Source organism: Takifugu flavidus, chromosome 13 (assembly GCF_003711565.1).
Source record: "Takifugu flavidus isolate HTHZ2018 chromosome 13, ASM371156v2, whole genome shotgun sequence".
Lineage (NCBI taxonomy): Eukaryota > Metazoa > Chordata > Actinopteri > Tetraodontiformes > Tetraodontidae > Takifugu > Takifugu flavidus.
The window spans coordinates 10,987,234-11,004,135 of record NC_079532.1 but is presented as its reverse complement, the minus strand read 5'-3'; the positions used below and the strand labels follow the sequence as shown (position 1 = coordinate 11,004,135).

The window sequence follows — 16,902 nt, the reverse complement described above, 5'->3', positions numbered from 1 at the left end:
ATGGTGAGATTTCTGTCCTCAGTGATCTTGACCGCGCAGTCCAGAAAGGCCAGACTGTTTCCTTTTACATCTTCCCGGGTGAATTTTACATGTTCGTCTGTTTTGTTGAGGTGATCGGAGAAAGCTTCCAATTCTTGTGTTTGAATTTTGACCCAGGTGTCATCAACATACCTGAACCAGTGGCTTGGCGCAGTTCCTGTGAAGGATGTCAGGGCCTGGGATTCCACCTTCTCCATGTATAGATTGGCAACTATAGGGGATACTGGTGAGCCCATGGCACAGCCATGTTTCTGCCTGTAGAAGCCTTCTCTGTACTGGAAATAGGTGGTGTTCAAACACAGGTCCAGCATGGTGCAGATTTGGGCCGGTGTTAAGGTTGTTCTTTCTGTAAGGTTCTTGTCCAATAGAAGGTGCTTGTGGATGGTGTCTATGGCGCTGGCGGTGGGGATGCACGTGAAGAGTGACGTGACATCATAAGATACCATAGTCTCTTCTGGAAGTAGTGTGAGTCCAACGACTTTTTGAGCAAAGTCTTGGGAGTTTTTGATGTGGTGTGGGGTGTTGCCAACCATGGGAGACAAGATGGAGGCCAAGAATCACGAAGGTGAGACGATCAGTCGAACGTGCAGCGACGTCGACACCTAGTAGGTGCACGGTCGTACTTAATACCACTGACTATGACACCAAGATACTCAGTCTCCTGACAGATACCGCCACATATGAGAAACTCAAGCGGGACCCCACCAGCTCATACAAGAAGAAGGTGGTAGACTTACTACAGAAGCTGGAAAAGGATAAAGCCATTGACAGACCACAATACTACCGTCTATATCCAGGAGAAACCATCCCTTGCATTTATGGATTGCCCAAGATCCACAAACCAGGGACCCCTCTCAGACCCATAGTAAGCAGTATCAATTCTGTAACCTACAACATTTCCAAATACTTGGATACAATGACCTGGATGACTGAGAATTTACACAGACTTCCTGGACTCTGGTTTGGACTCTGTTGACGCCCCATGAGGACGGTGGACAGAGCGGAGTTTATGGGCAGCGGTGATGATGTGCAAATATATTTTAAAATGTTCCAGGTGAAAGTGGAGGTTAGACTTCATACATGGAAATGTTAAACTGCCCCCCCCCCCATCGTTCACGTGTGGTCCAGGCTGCTCATATATGGTCATTTTTGAGCATGTATAATAGCAACATATTAGTCTGTGGAAACCATGGCTAAGATTGCTTACATGTAAAACAAGACAGTGAGTCACACGTATATAGTCAGATATTTATTTACAAATACATTTGCATAGACATTTGTAATTTAAAATTAATTGTGAAAAGACATTATGGTAAACAGATTTTTCATCATCAATCACTCCAGGATTTAAGTCATTTTTCGTTCTTTGAAAGCAAAGTATTTTCTTAAATACAGAAAACTTGTGTTATGATGCTTTAACGATTGTTATGGGCTGCATCTTTTCATTCCATGAGTGCGCGTGCGCGCGCGTGCGCGCCGCAAACAATAGTGCAGTTAGTTGACGTTCCGCCAGGGGAGCAACACCGCCCCCTTCCGGCGTGTGTGGAAACGTCGTTACTGTTGCTGTAAGGAAACAAGCAGAAATTGATCTTCTGTGGGAGGATTTCACCCAAACCTGGTAACAAGTGGGTAAACGCTCATCTGTGCAGTTTGACAACCGATGCTGCGCTCTAGCTATTAATGCACGTTGATTTTTCAGTTTGTTCTACCTTATTTTTGCCAGGTGTCAAGCTAAGACATAAAGGATCTGCAAGTCACTGCGATGACCTCCTGTTGTCCAGTCAGATGGTCCGACCACCGTCATTCAGCAGGGATCTAAAGGCTCTCGCTCAAAGCTTTGGATGACAAGGCAACAAGGTGGATCAATGAAGTCAGACAGCAATTCTCTCATGTTAAAATATTCAGTGTAAAAAAACCATCCAAAGTGAAGAGTTTAGCCTTTAGATCCCTACAACAGAAGGTCCGACCGACTGCTTCATACCTCCGCCCTCTTCCTCTGACACCAGGGCAACACTATTACACATTGTAGCCCATAAAAATAGCCACTCCATCTGATAAAATAAAGCTGTTAAATAAGCTCCTCTTCTGTACAAAGCATTTTACACATGTGGTTTCTACATCTGCTGTATCACCAACGCCTGGCGGGAGAAGGGAGGGAAAATTAAGACTTGCAAAACTATTTGCATAGTGATTCCCGACACTGCTGCTGCTAACAGTATGAAGCATTATTGCATTGACGCGAGACTAATCGTGCACATCTGAACGATACATAGTATATTTTAACCCTGAGCTTCCCCCTTAGACGCATGATTTTCTTGCGCAGGAAAAAGGAGAATTTCTAAGTTTAGAGGAAATGTCTGGAAACGGGAAGACAAAAGTCTGAAAGGAAAGTCTAGTCTGATATGTAAAAAGGTCGGAGGTCAAGGTCAGGGTGGATACGGAGGAGCTCAGCAGCCGGATGAGCAAGACTTGTGTCGAGTCCCTCACAAATGTTTCACACACACACCTCGCTGAGGCACACACACACCTCGCTGAGGCGCACACACACCTCGCTGAGGCACACACACACCTCGGTGAGGCACACACACACCTCGGTGAGGCACACACACACCTCGCTGAGGGACACACACCTCGCTGAGGCACACACACACCTCGCCGAGGGACACACACCTCGCTGAGGCACACACACACCTCGCTGAGGCACACACACACCTCGCTGAGGCGCACACACCTCGCTGAGGCACACACACACCTCGCTGAGGCGCACACACCTCGCTGAGGCACACACACACCTCGCTGAGGCACACACACACCTTGCTGAGGGACACACACACCTCGCTGAGGGACACACACCTCGCTGAGGGACACACACCTCGCTGAGGCACCAACCCCGAGGAGAGAAAGCATATTGTATTAAAGCGTTAGGAGATCCCAACCCTTTTCCCAGGAGCACATTTGATTTAAGGAATTACAGAAAGATTTGTCATTCCGATGAGTTGAATTTTAAAGTCGACACTCGCTACAAAAATGCCCCAAAATGTTGCAGCTGATGTCGAAATTCCTGGAGGTAGCAGATATCGTGTATCGGAATCACAGACAACCTACAACACCGATGGAATGACCACCAAAAGAAAAAGCACAGGTGTGTTCTGCGTGTCTACGGTGTGTCCGTGGCGCCGCCGGGGGCGGGTACCGGGGGGGGCACAACAGCTGGTTTGGGCTTAAGAAAAGGCACAGAAGAGATGAAGATGCAGGTGCTGCTGGCAGGAATCCGAAGGCAGCTGTGGGTGGGAGCTGCTCGTTCCTCCTTCATTGGGAAAGCTGTGGCTGCAGGATCTCAACTAAAAGCTTCAGGCTGATAAAGTACACGGACACCGTTGTTAAGACGGACGCCAACAAATCCCGCGGCCCGTCAGCAGAGCCAATTTCTCCGTTAGAATTTCTCATCGGGAATGCCTGTGTTGAAGGGACGATCCCAGAACTTGGTGGTGATCCCGAAGCCTAAAAGGAGAGATGGTTAGAGCGGAGAGAAGAAGACTCAAGGGCTGACGGATGCCCCATGAGGCCCCTGCTCACCTGCTCGCTGGTGCTCAAAGTGGTGCTTGACATGGTAGGCCTTCAGGCTGTACATATACGACCCTCTTTTGGGGGAGCCATAGTGAAGGTAGTAGTGGATCATGTCGTAAACCACGTAGCCGCACAGTCCCCCGACGAAGACGCAAATCCCGACGATGTCTGGCAGCGTGTTGCTGAGGACGACGTAGAAAGAGCCCACCATCAGGGACGCCAGGCCGGGCGGGAAGACCAACCGCGAGCCATCGAAGGGAGACTGGAGAAACAGGATGACATGAGCGAGCAGAAGGACCACGATGAGGCGGTCCCGGGGCCACGATGAGGCGGTCCCGGGGCCGCGTTATGAGCCCCACGCAGGGTGTGGAGTGATGCGTGTGTACCTTGTGGTGCTGTCCATGCAGGAGGAAGTGAAGCGTGATGAGATAGTAGTTATGGGCTGGCGGCTTCATGTGGAAGACAAAGCGATGGATGCAGTACTCGATGAAAGACCACAAGAACCAGCCCATCAAAAAGAGCGGCAGGAAGAGGTACTTATGGACGGGGATGGAGACGTCTAGGGACATGAACGGGAACACACACACACACACACACACACACACACCAGGTTCAAATATGAAACGTATTATCTGGAAATGTAAATGGCGCGGTCATGCAAATAAGAAGATAGCTGTGTAAAGCTTTAACAGATACCGAGTGTGATCGTTTGTGTTACCTGAGGTGAGGACTACCCTCGTCGTGCCCTGAGCCAGCGTGCTGTAGCAGTGCCAACTTAAAAAAAACACAATGGGAAGCCACACCACCGGGACCCAGTACCTGCAGCGGGGGCAAGATATCAGCGCAGGGTTTAGGGGCTGGAAGTCGCACTGGCTCAGCAGTAAATGGAGAAGCAACTCCGAGGCCTCGGCCCAGCTCGCTCCTCCTGGAGGAACAAGAACTGAGAGCTTCTCTAACAACAGGAGCTAAAATAGTTTTATTCAAATCAGTTAAATCCAGGTTTCCTCTGTCAGGGAGGTCTTCCTCCCCCCACCTCCAGGACAGCTTTGACCAGATCCCAGGGACGTGGAGTCCTAGTGGACCATGTTCTCCACTTCCATTGTTGAAGCTGTTCAGAGGTCGAGGCTAACCCTGACCCTGACCCTGACCCTGACCCTGACCCCAGCATCGTGGCAGCAGCTCATGACTGGCACACGGGGGTGTGTTCCAACTCTTGGGGGAACACTCCGCCTCCCTGGGGAAGTCAGGGTACCGGGGAGAAGGATTGGACCAATAGTCAGAACCGCTTAGGTCGTTTCAAACGGCATGGTGTCAAAGTCACGCAGGTTCGAGCTGTAACTCTTTAAAAAAAGTATACGTTTGTATGAAGCTGATTATTTTACCAGGATGTTTTGGTGCCGGCCTCCAGGAAGGGGTTTCCAAAGAGCCTGATTGGCCTGTCGACTGGCTGGTGAACCCAAGCGTCATATTTCTCACCCAGATGGCCCACCTGCCAGGCTAGGGGCTTCTGCCAGTCCACCAAATCCTGCAGACACACAAAAAAAAACCCAAAACTTGTGAACCGTGAGCTTGAGATGGCGTATGTTGCCCAGAGTGTCCAGCAGGCGTCGCCAGAGAGTCAAACCACATCAGGCAACAAGGAAGCGACTGCACCCTGGCTGGTCGGTGCAACATGACGGTCTGCACGTACCCCTCACACCAGGTCTCAGCAGCAGTTGCAGGTTCCCTTCCAGGGTCTGAAGATACGCTGACTTACAAATGTCCTTGTTATGACTGTTGCAAAAAACATGATTCTGTTTCAATGTTCTGTTCTGGTCACCACTGTTGTACTGTACAAACTCTATTACTCTACTATGAAAATCAAGACTCCAGTCAGCTTTATTCATCATCACACCTCACAAACAGGCGGATGCTAAAAGTCACAGTTTCACAACCCTCATTCACACTTTTTCTCGCTGTGCTGTTGCAAAGGTTCCTTCATGTTTTAGAATGTGGGGAGCGGCTGGTTGAGCGCTCATGAAGCCCTTACACTCTCTTTTCTCTGTGTTCAGTAAAGGAAACACATGAAAGCCATCAATCAATACGCTCCACATTCCTTCAGGTGACCACCAACCATCATTTAACAAACATTGTGATACTTCTGTGCACAATGCAGGGAAGGAAGACGCTTCAAAGGTGTGAAATAAAGAAGAAGTTCATCTCCATCTGTGGTAAAAGTGTTGCCGTGGTTGGGGAGTTTAACACCTCACAGCTCTGCCTCTGCGTTAGTGAAGCTATATGACTGAGATGTGTCAACCCCACCCCACCCCCCCCCACCACACACACACACACACACACACACACAGACTGGTATCATGCTCTGAACAGGATGGAAAGGACATAAAGCCACTGACGGCTGGAGCTGCAGTCCTGCTCTACCAGTTTGCCAGTGCTCAGTGTGCACACCATAAAACTCTGTCAACAGAAGAGCATAAAAGGTTGAAGTGAGAGGAGAAACTTTAAAACCAACCAAACCTACTGCAGCACGTCTGTTCCTCCACCCAGTTTCCACTGGGGGAGTCAATCCTCGAGTCTCCAGATCATCCCAGGGCCAACGTTAAGATTCCCCCTCCCCAAAAATACTGGAGAATCTTCTGGGATTGTATAGAAACGGGGTGAGGAGGCTTGATCTGAGACCTTAGTCAGGGTCCTTAACTGCCAGGACAGGTGAGCCGATATAAACCAAAGCTTGATAAATACCGACAATGGCCCAAGCTGAAGGTTTTTCCGTGGCCTCCACAGAATCCTGATCTAGACCTTCTTAAACATCTGTGGACAGACCGTTAAAGACGGCCCAGGAACGATGAAGATGCCTCTAACCAGATCTGAAAGGCTCCTCTGCTACAAAAGGCTCTGCTACAATAAGCTATGGTGGCCAGAGGGGGCGCTACTGGGCGTGAAGGGCGTCCCAACTTCAGCTGCAGGTCCTTTTAAATATGAAAACAAAGGAAACGTGTCGTGGTTTTTGCTCTTTGGACATCAGAATTTGGAAAAGCCTATTTTGAAAAAAAAAACTGATTCTAAAATGTTTCCCAAACTAAAACAGCAATGATGACAATTCTGGGGGTGAATGGCCCAGCGTACACACACACACACACACACACACACACACACACACACACACACACACACACACACACACACTAACCTTGTTCAGGTCCACAGAGCTACAGCGTGTGACCAGGTCGTCCTCTTCCTCTTCTTTCACCTCTGTTTTGTTTTCTTTCATCCATTCTGCTTCTTGTTCTTCTTCTCTGGATTTTTTTCGTTTTCTTAGAGCCTGAAAAACAAAAGCAAAGAAAGTGATTAAAGAGGGCTTTTCTCCATTTTCAGAGGTACAACAAAACAGCCCCAAAAGTCTGAGAACTGCCTGGAAGGGTGAGGATGTGTGTGCACGTGCGTAACGCAACGCCTACAATATTCATGCCTTAACAGGCATTTCTGCATGTGATGGGCTTTTAAGAGTCGACATATTTATAACATATAATTTTGATGAATACAAACTACGTTATGAAAGTTCTGGTTTTTGTGTTCTCTGATCTGTTTGTGCTGTGAGTCAACGACTGACTGTCAGGTTCTCATCAGTTGATGAAAGATTTATCAGCCACATGGTTTCAAGCTAGCGCACCCGTGGCAGTTAAACACCCGACCGAGCAGGTTACCCCTCAACCAGGCAAATTTCCCCTGGACCAGGTGGGTTACCCCTGGAACAAGCAGGTTACCCCTGGAACAAGCAGGTTACCCCTCGACCAGGCAGGTTACCCCTGGAACAAGCAGGTTACCCCTGGAACAAGCAGGTTACCCCTGGAACAAGCAGGTTACCCCTGGAACAAGCAGGTTACCCCTCGACCAGGCAGGTTACCCCTGGAACAAGCAGGTTACCCCTGGAACAAGCAGGTTACCCCTCGACCAGGCAGGTTACCCCTGGAACAAGCAGGTTACCCCTGGAACAAGCAGGTTACCCCTCGACCAGGCAGGTTACCCCTGGAACAAGCAGGTTACCCCTGGACAAGCAGGTTACCCCTGGACCAAGCAGGTTACCCCAGGAACAAGCAGGTTACCCCTCGACCAGGCGGGTTATCCCACGACCAGGCAGGTTACCCCAGGAACAAGCGGGTTACCCCTCAACCAGGCAGGTTACCCCTGGACCAGGTGGGTTACCCCTGGACCAAGCAGGTTACCCCTGGACCAAGTGGGTTACCCCTGGAACAAGCAGGTTACCCCTGGACCAAGCAGGTTACCCCTGGACCAAGCAGGTTACCCCTCGACCAGGCAGGTTACCCCTGGAACAAGCAGGTTACCCCTGGAACAAGCAGGTTACCCCTCGACCAGGCAGGTTACCCCTGGAACAAGCAGGTTACCCCTGGAACAAGCAGGTTACCCCTCGACCAGGCAGGTTACCCCTGGAACAAGCAGGTTACCCCTGGACCAAGCAGGTTACCCCTGGACAAGCAGGTTACCCCTCGACCAGGCGGGTTATCCCACGACCAGGCAGGTTACCCCAGGAACAAGCGGGTTACCCCTCAACCAGGCAGGTTACCCCTGGACCAGGTGGGTTACCCCTGGACCAAGCAGGTTACCCCTGGACCAAGTGGGTTACCCCTGGAACAAGCAGGTTACCCCTGGACCAAGCAGGTTACCCCTGGACCAAGCAGGTTACCCCTGGACCAAGCGGGTTACCCCTGGACCAAGCAGGTTACCCCTGGAACAAGCAGGTTACCCCTGGACCAAGCAGGTTACCCTTGGACCAAGCAGGTTACCCCTGGACCAAGCAGGTTACCCTTGGACCAAGCAGGTTACCCCTGGAACAAGCAGGTTACCCTTGGACCAAGCAGGTTACCCCAGGAACAAGCAGGTTACCCCTCAACCAGGCAGGTGGTTGAAAAAAGATCTTCTAGACAGAAGCAAAACCATTATTACTGTAAATAAACAGTGATATGAACCTGACACACACCAGTGATATGAACCTGTTTATGAATCCCAGTATTTCTGGTAATGTGAAGCAACAAAGAAAACAAAGAAAGTTTCACTGACTGCACTGATTTAAAAAAAGGGGATATATTTGGAGTATTTACTGGCAAAGTTTTACTTCCAGAATAAAAATCTGGTCCTTATTTAATTTGAAGGGATTCTACTGACGTAACAAGGTTTTTCGTTGCAGATTTGCCGACAGAACAGATGAGTTGACGTCCGTCCGTGGGCTAAAACCGACATTTGTCTTTAACACTGAAATAACAGCATTTTCCGTCTGTAACTTATTTTGTGAATAAGTCAACTATTGTCAAACAGAGAATAGGTCGTGCTCAGAACTCCTTCTTTCCAGAAACTCTTAATTTAACTTTGGCCTTTACTAACCCCATCAGAACGCATCAGCAGACCGCCTAAATGCGGTACAGGCGTTTCACACACTCAGTGTCACTTCACAGTGGTTCTGACAGAAACCCACACCGTCACTAGGTGACGTTTTCCCTCCCAGGGACTAAAGTTACCAGGCAAACATTCAACTTGCAACTCTTAATGGTACACCTGATCCTAGTGACTGGTTTTCTTTTTAATCACATACAAGTTTAAAAATGTTGACGCATTAACTGAAAAGGTGAAAAATGTTGCTGTAATTAAAAGTAGTGCGAAGAAATAAGATTTCCATTGCGATAAAACAGCATAAAATGACAATCACACGTAAAAATCACACATAACCAAAGTGAATTTATCATTAATAACCCAACGAAACTGAACTTTACAATTTTTTCCTCATTATCCTACAAAGACAAAAATCTGCTTGAATCATAAAATCATATTATAATTCGACATTCGCTTCAATAATCAAATCGCTAGACAAAAGATTTATTTTTGAGAAAGAAACTAGGAATGTTGCCATTTTCGTCTGATTATTTACAGCTGTGTTTCATCAAAACTGCAGACAGGACTGATGCTGGAACAACAGCACAGCCATTTATCCTTGTGTCTGCTAGGCTGACGCTCCTTTTCTGCTGGGGGGGATCTAAGTACCTGAGCAGGGACTCAGCTAGGCCCCGTAAAAGTTCCTCTCAATGACCATTCCAGGGATTTTCTTGCACTGGGGGACCTGCTGTGTCAGGAGAGTCTCAACAGGCCTTGGACGCCCCCCACCCCCCACCTCCTCCCCGAAGTACGATACAATATATCATTCATGAAACATTTCTACAAGGTTTGAAGCAAATTCACAACTTAACATTTAACGTTATATGAAACAATATCACACAAACTGTGAAAACATTTTCTTCTTCTTTGGTGGCCTATTTCTCTCAACGGCGCCAATATTTTAACATCCAATTGACTTCCGGTCTTTTTATAATAATCTAATTTGATTAACTCTTAACTAGATAACCAGCAGAGCACCATTTCGATGAGCAACAGTAACAGTAAGATCGAGGTTGTCAAAATCCCTAATCAACAATTATCAATTAACTAAATGTCATATTGAATTTGATTAATTTGAATTAATGCACAATGTATGTGATGCAGATCCAACATGTGATCAAATCTAATATATAATTAGAAAATACACCACGTCGTCCCTCACAATTGGAAGTTTGAGACCAAAAAACCCCCAAGATGAAACAACCGTCCGAGGCGAAGCTGTTTGCTTCCAGCTTAAAGCATCAACGCTACGCATACGTTAGCCAGGTACATCAACGCCCAGGCCACCGTCGTGGAAGGTTGCACCCTCGGAAAGTCTACATCATTGAGCGGAATTCCGAAGATGAAATGTCAAAACCTTTCAGATAACCTTTGTGCTAGAAGCACCTCTAGCCTCTGAAATAATGCCTCTGGAGAAGTATCTTTGGTTCTAGTTACAAAAGGGGAGGAGGTTTATTTGTTTCGAACACTTATAATATCCAGAGTAAACTGCCACCACGTCTTGTGGAAACAAAGACATTTTTCTATAGAGCACAGTGTAAAAAAGTTTGTTTATTCATCTGTACAAAGGTGAGCATGTCAGAAGAGAACAAATCTGGGTATAACTGCACTCATTCATGCAGACTGACAGTTGAATGGATTCTACTGGGAACGCTGGTGTGAGTCAATGACACCTATGTCCTGCAAGGGACTGGGGTGCTGTCAGGGTCTATTCCCACCTCACTCTTGGTCACCCCATGGAGAGCACATCCACCTTTCAAAGGTCCAAATTCAAAAATTGTAAAAGCAACCCAACTATTCCAGTATTCCATATGGTACCCAGTTAGCCTGAAAATAGCCGCGCTTCCACGACAGGGAATTTGTGTTAATTTTGTGGGACCGTTTGTCCATGTCTTCACTGCAGGAACCTCCCCTGAAGGGCCATTTACAGGAACTTTTACAGGGCCCGAGTCCCTGGAGCAGGGTAGGAACTTAGATCCCCCCCAAAAAATCCCGTGTGGGGCTTGAAGTTTAATTGGCAACGATTGGCTAACCCTAGCATTAGCCTAGCAGACCCCTCTTCTTCTCTCGTTAGCATCTACCACCATGAACATGAACACATGGACCAGCAAAACAGCAGTCACCTGTATTGTTTTGTATTTTATGAGCATCACAACACAACATGCACTGTTTTCTTATTTACTACAACACTGATACAGCTTTCAGCGAGTCACACAACACCGACAGAATACACACTTTTGAACACATCTCTCATCAGTATAGATGCAGCAGAGACCAGACTGCCTCCTCTTAACTCTAAACCCTGAGCAGCTCACGTAAAATCAAAAGTTAAATAAAGCCACGTGTAAAATTTGATTAATACTCAGGTCTCCTATTCAAATATCGTCACATGACTTTGGGCAAAGAATGAATGGGAGAGTTCACTATAAATACTACTTCTTGTCACATGACAATGATGAAGTTGTTCCTAAGACCATTATTAAAAGCAATAGCTGTGGCTCTGCGCACGTTAGGGAGAAGAGAAACGGCTTGATGTCAACCTACGAGACCGCAGTAAAGTCCCTTCTCTTACTTAAGACGTATAATCATGCTGCTGTTTGCAGGTTCTGTTCAGGCAGCTGGATTAATGATGATTGTAAGGGAAGGAGGGGAATTAGGGGGATGATGAAGGTCCCATACAATAGGAGTCTTCTGCTATACAGCAGAGACAATCCAAGCTAGGTCCACACGCACGCACAATGGTGCAGATTGTGTTTGAGTTTATTAGGCCTGCGAGGACTAACAATACACGGAGGACAGGTGACAGCAAGTTATCCAAGTGAGAGGGTGGCAGAGGCCAATGTGGGTAAGGTTGAAGCGTGTGTGTGTGTGTGTGTGTGTGTGTGTGTGTGTGTGTGTGTGAACAGAAAGATGACTCATCCCAGTTCAACTAAAGGAACCGGTCAAACCTGAAACGCCAGTATTCAAAATTCCACCTCATCTCTTCCTCCCTATGTGCTCCTGCATGCATGTTCACAATTCCAAAGGAAAACAGAGGCTCTGTGTAACTAGACGTGCGGGGTCATTTTACCATAACGGAGACATGCCCCCCCCCCCCCCCCCCCCACACACACACACACAGCATCTCAATGCAACACTGACACCATAGATTTGTTGGATTTGTTGGATATTTGTTGGATTTCCCTGATCCATAACAGGAAGCAACAGTGTATCGACACAATGTTGCCCTTTCAAACTTCCCAGTAAGGTTTGAGAATCTTCAGCAAAACAGGATTAAAGTGGGAAATTTCTGGACAGATTTCAGCACATCGGCTGCGATGAATTTGACCGCTGTTTAAAATTCAACCCGCAGGTGAGGAAATGAAGTGCATTAACCGTCTTATAGGACAAATGTTCACGGTTATGATGCAGCACAAGCGTAAATCAAACCGCTTGTAAAGTCACTTTTTGCACGTGGATGAGTGACCGAGACCAAGCTAATCACATACTTATGTAAATAAGTGATGTCATAAAACCAGGACAGCTACTACTGGACACAAAAAAGTCACAAGAGCACTGCTGCAGGCTGAGGCAATGTTTATCTTCTTTAGAGGAAGGGAAAGGCAGCGCTGTAGGATACCTGTCAGTTCAGCCGTGTCTTTCACTCTTTCTGGGCGTGTCTGAGAGATATTTCCCGTTAATGGTTTGGCCACCAGTTAAAGTAGATCTCAGGTTGTATGAAAACGCTTCATAAAAGGCAGAAACGACACGGGAAGCATCGCAATGCTAACGTGAACCTGAATAGCTAGCGAAGTCAAAGCTCCACTCCGTGTGTCGTTTCTTCCATCAAAGTGAAACAAACCCACATTTCTGTCTGATTTTTAAATGATTGCTCGCGTTAGATATTCTCTCTCTCTACTTTCGATGACCACTGGTGAATATTAGCGGGGCCTCGTCGGAACCGCGTCAGAAATCACGTATGGGGTCACACTCTTTGAACCCGCATCACACTCCTGGCGAGGGAAAAGGTGGCGTGTGGGCTTCAGACGCATGAACATACCCGGTCTACCTTGCCTCACCTACACCTTGCCCGTCTTTCTGTGGTGTTACCGGGGCGATGGGAGGGCCACCTGAGGCCTGTAGCTGGATGCTAATTGGCGTGTCGGCGTCTCTATAGGCGCAAAGGTAAACAATAGCTAACGTATCACCACAGTGATAAACTCCCAAAAGTGTTCCAAGAGTTTCTGAAGGACCTCTGGAACAACACAATGTTAACAATAAAGTCAACACAAGTCAAGCCCTCCGTCCCTGCACGAGCAGGTCCAGATTCCATCAGTGTCCACCTCACCCCGATCGGAGGGGAACCCCCAGCTAAGGTACGATACCGAGGCAACACTCCCAAAGACCGCGTACCAACAGACACCTAAAGCTAATAATAAATAATCAATAGGAGCGGTGGGGACAAAGACCGGTCCTGAATGGTGATAAGCAACACCTTCTCTTTGAGGTGTTGTTGACGGCATAAACAGCCCAGTTGTTTGATTGTAAACCTGTTCCCAAATTCATGCGCATGAGCCACCAAACACCTGGAATCCCGACTCCCAGAAAGCATGAAACCAGACCTCCATCCTCCAGCAGCCCCTTGTGATCCATCCAGGCCAATAGAGCCAAAGGCCCAACAGAGCCCGGACTATTGTTCAGAAACACCAGATGCCAATTGGATAAAACAATGGAACAACTGCTTTTTCAACAAAGGGATGCGTAGCCACACCATAATGTGTTCATCCATCCGTCCATGCATCCACCCATGTACATACGCTACACAAGGGAACGTCTCCACTGATCTGTTTATCCCCATTATGGACAATGGAAACCTCAAACAGAGCCAGCAGCTGTCTCCAGGCCACCGTTTACCTGTTCAAACTCAGGGACACGCATCCATCTCAGGGACCTATGAGAGCATTTGTGGGTTCGGTACTTTGCTCAAGGGCACCTCGGCAGTTCTCTGAAACTGTTCTGGCACCTTCACCTACTACCGGAACCCTCTTCTTCCCAAAAAATGTGTAAGTGGCCTAAGCTGCGCTGGAAACAGGAAAATAAACCCGTCCAATTAACAATGACCACCACACCTAACCGATTACAACCGGACTCCTGCCCTGGTTGTGTAACACATTCTAGTGTTGCTGGTCCTGGGATCAGCTGATTGGACTTGTTCAGGGTGACCCTGGTCCTGGCTGGAAGGCAGCTGGGCTAGGCTGGCATTTGTCCGACCTTAAGTCACGCTTAAAGGCACAAATGAATTCCATTTCTGTCCTGGTATTTGTACGCCTGGAGCTTCACGTGCTCTTCAGAGGTCAATCATTGAAAACAAATGAGGTTAACGTTGACATTTTAGGTGATGCAGGAGGAGATAAGGGGGCATTGTTTGTTCGGCAGCCTCGGCCAGAGGAGCAGTCCCTGGATGGCTGATACAGAGTTTCGGAATGCCTCCGTTGTCATGGAGACCTTGCTCTTGTGACTTCCATTCAGCAGGTTCTCGGCTGGACTCGCCACCATTATGTCCCAATGACTGTGAGGCTGAGACACTCGTCAGGACCCATCCAACATGACGATTTTATGAAGCTCCGTCATTTTAAACCTTCCATGTTTACCCCAGAACCCGATACTACTCAGGTCGATCATAAAGTCACTAAAAACCTGGGCCTGATCGAGGCTGTGGGGGGACAGGCCAGGGCCTGATCTAGGCTGTGGGGGGACAGGCCAGGGCCTGATCTAGGCTGTGGGGGGACAGGCCAGGGCCTGACCTAGGCTGTGGGGGGACAGGCCAGGGCCTGATCGAGGCTGTGGGGGGACAGGCCAGGGCCTGGTCGAGGCTGTGGGGGGACAGGCCAGGGCCTGATCGAGGCTGTGGGGGGACAGGCCAGGGCCTGATCGAGGCTGTGGGGGGACAGGCCAGGGCCTGGTCTAGGCTGTGGGGGGACAGGCCAGGGCCTGATCTAGGCTGTGGGGGGACAGGCCAGGGCCTGACCTAGGCTGTGGGGGGACAGGCCAGGGCCTGATCGAGGCTGTGGGGGGACAGGCCAGGGCCTGATATAGGCTGTGGGGACAGGGCCTTGTTTGGTGTGGCAACCTTAAGTGAGACTAGCAAAAGATTTTGTTACATTTATCTCCAGAAAGTCAAGATATTGTTCTCTTTTTGTGGTCTATAGGCCCAGACAAGGTCCCCTGAGCCTGAAAGCCAGTCCCTCAGTATTATGCCTGCAACATAAATCTGAACAAGGCGTGTGCTCCTTTACCAAACAAAAGGATCATCAGCAAGTCAACATGATGCAGGACTGGTCTCATCAGAACAAAAGGCAACTTCTAAACCTCCTGCTCGTCATTAGGAAGTTCATAGACAAACCCATCAGGTGTTCGGCTGCGTGACGGTTAATCACTCTCAAGTTTTGAATGTTGAGTAATCAGATCAAAAAGGAGCAAATGCAGGTGTAAAACAATATCTGGGGTGAAAAGGTCAGTCAAGTTTTACAGTCGTGATTAAATGTGCACTGGCTCAGAAACTACATATTAAAACAAATAATATCGAAGCACCCGTTTTTATTAATTAACTGGGTTAGAGGCCAAGATAACATTGAACTTTTTGAAGAGTTGGGTGGCCAACAGGATCAAACACACAGGAAGAGTTAACAACTACTGTCCTGGGACACTAGACCCCCCCATCATTCATTGACGCCCCTGTCCTCCACCTCCGCCCCACCCCCAGGGGTCTACCTTATCACCTGTATGCTCCTCACGCGCTCCACAAACACCGACCCCTCCCTCCCCGTGCGTCACTTTTCAGGCCGCTGGCCGACAACCGATATCGATCAGGCCCCGTCCCGCATAGAAACGCCCACCAAATTCAAATAAACGTTACGAAACCGGTTCCACAAAGACGATGACTGGGGCCACGGGAGGTCCTTCAACGCTTTCAGACCCCCACCCCACCCCACCCGCACAAAATAAGGTTAAATGAAGCAGGTATGGAAAATTCCAGGGGATTTACCGGTATTTGTCCCTACGGGAGCCACCGGCTGCCTGGAAACGTCCCTAAAGATGATACCAGCGGTTAAACATAACCAAATTGGCCCTTTAAAGGTGCCAATTTGGCGCCAGATGTCATTAGTGCATTCTGAGTTCAAAGCAAAGTTTGACAGTTTGTCAGCCCAGCCAGCAGGTTGCAGGTTCCCAACCCTCACCTGTCCCTCGTCGTCCCCGCTCAGTCGCTCCAGCTCCCCGATATAGTACTGCTCCATCCACCGCCGGGCGTTTTCCGAGTGCCGGTGCGGGGGCCCCTCCAGATACCGGCTCACGTCGTTGCCAGACCGACGCAGGATGAGCGCCTCGCCTCCCGGATGCATCCGCAAGAAGCTGGTCACGTCGTAAACCCTGGTCCCCAATAGGACCCAGCAGGACTCCTTGGTACAGTGACAGGCCACATCCCGCTCCGTGAAGAACCGAGGGGACGTGGATGGAGACATCCTGACCAGTGGAAATGCAACCACACCTGCCTGGAAGCTGAAGACAGAGGAGATGTGACCCAGAACAAACTCCGCGGGCGACCGTGGACAGGTTACTGCCCCTAGAGTCCACCAGTGCGGGGCAAAGCCACGGAGCCGGAGGGGCGTGGCCTGTGACAGGTTAAAAAGCTCGGAAAATATTCAAATACGGGCCGTCGACGGTCACCGCGGTGGGCAGCCGTCTCAAAAAGGTGGACATTAATTCGAACAGTTCCCGTTTAGTAAACGATCAATCAACAATCGACAGTTTTCAGCGTCCTAGCTGTGAAATTTGCTTTCTGGTAGGATGTTCCTGAATGCAGCATCATATCCAGACGCA

At 48.6% G+C, this 16,902-nt stretch overlaps 1 protein-coding gene across 25 annotated transcripts; it reads right to left on the bottom strand.

Moving 5' to 3' along the window:
* Nucleotides 1-1,273: 1,273 nt before the first annotated feature.
* Nucleotides 1,274-16,865, bottom strand: fa2h (fatty acid 2-hydroxylase). Of its 25 annotated transcripts, none has more exons than XM_057052426.1 (10): nucleotides 16,263-16,865; nucleotides 6,794-6,925; nucleotides 4,989-5,131; nucleotides 4,325-4,425; nucleotides 3,993-4,165; nucleotides 3,616-3,868; nucleotides 2,893-3,540; nucleotides 2,651-2,852; nucleotides 1,749-2,608; nucleotides 1,274-1,602 (listed from the first exon to the last, which is right to left on the bottom strand). In XM_057052426.1, exons 1-7 carry the CDS (start codon nucleotides 16,542-16,544, stop codon nucleotides 3,473-3,475), a joined length of 1,152 nt encoding a protein of 383 aa, XP_056908406.1. In that variant the 5' UTR covers nucleotides 16,545-16,865; the 3' UTR covers nucleotides 1,274-1,602; nucleotides 1,749-2,608; nucleotides 2,651-2,852; nucleotides 2,893-3,472. The 25 variants fall into 25 exon arrangements, with proteins under 25 accessions (XP_056908406.1, XP_056908390.1, XP_056908393.1 ...); XM_057052410.1 differs by having other exon boundaries at nucleotides 1,274-2,608; nucleotides 2,651-2,770; nucleotides 2,809-2,852; XM_057052413.1 differs by having other exon boundaries at nucleotides 1,274-2,608; nucleotides 2,651-2,770; nucleotides 2,809-2,831.
* Nucleotides 16,866-16,902: the final 37 nt, after the last annotated feature.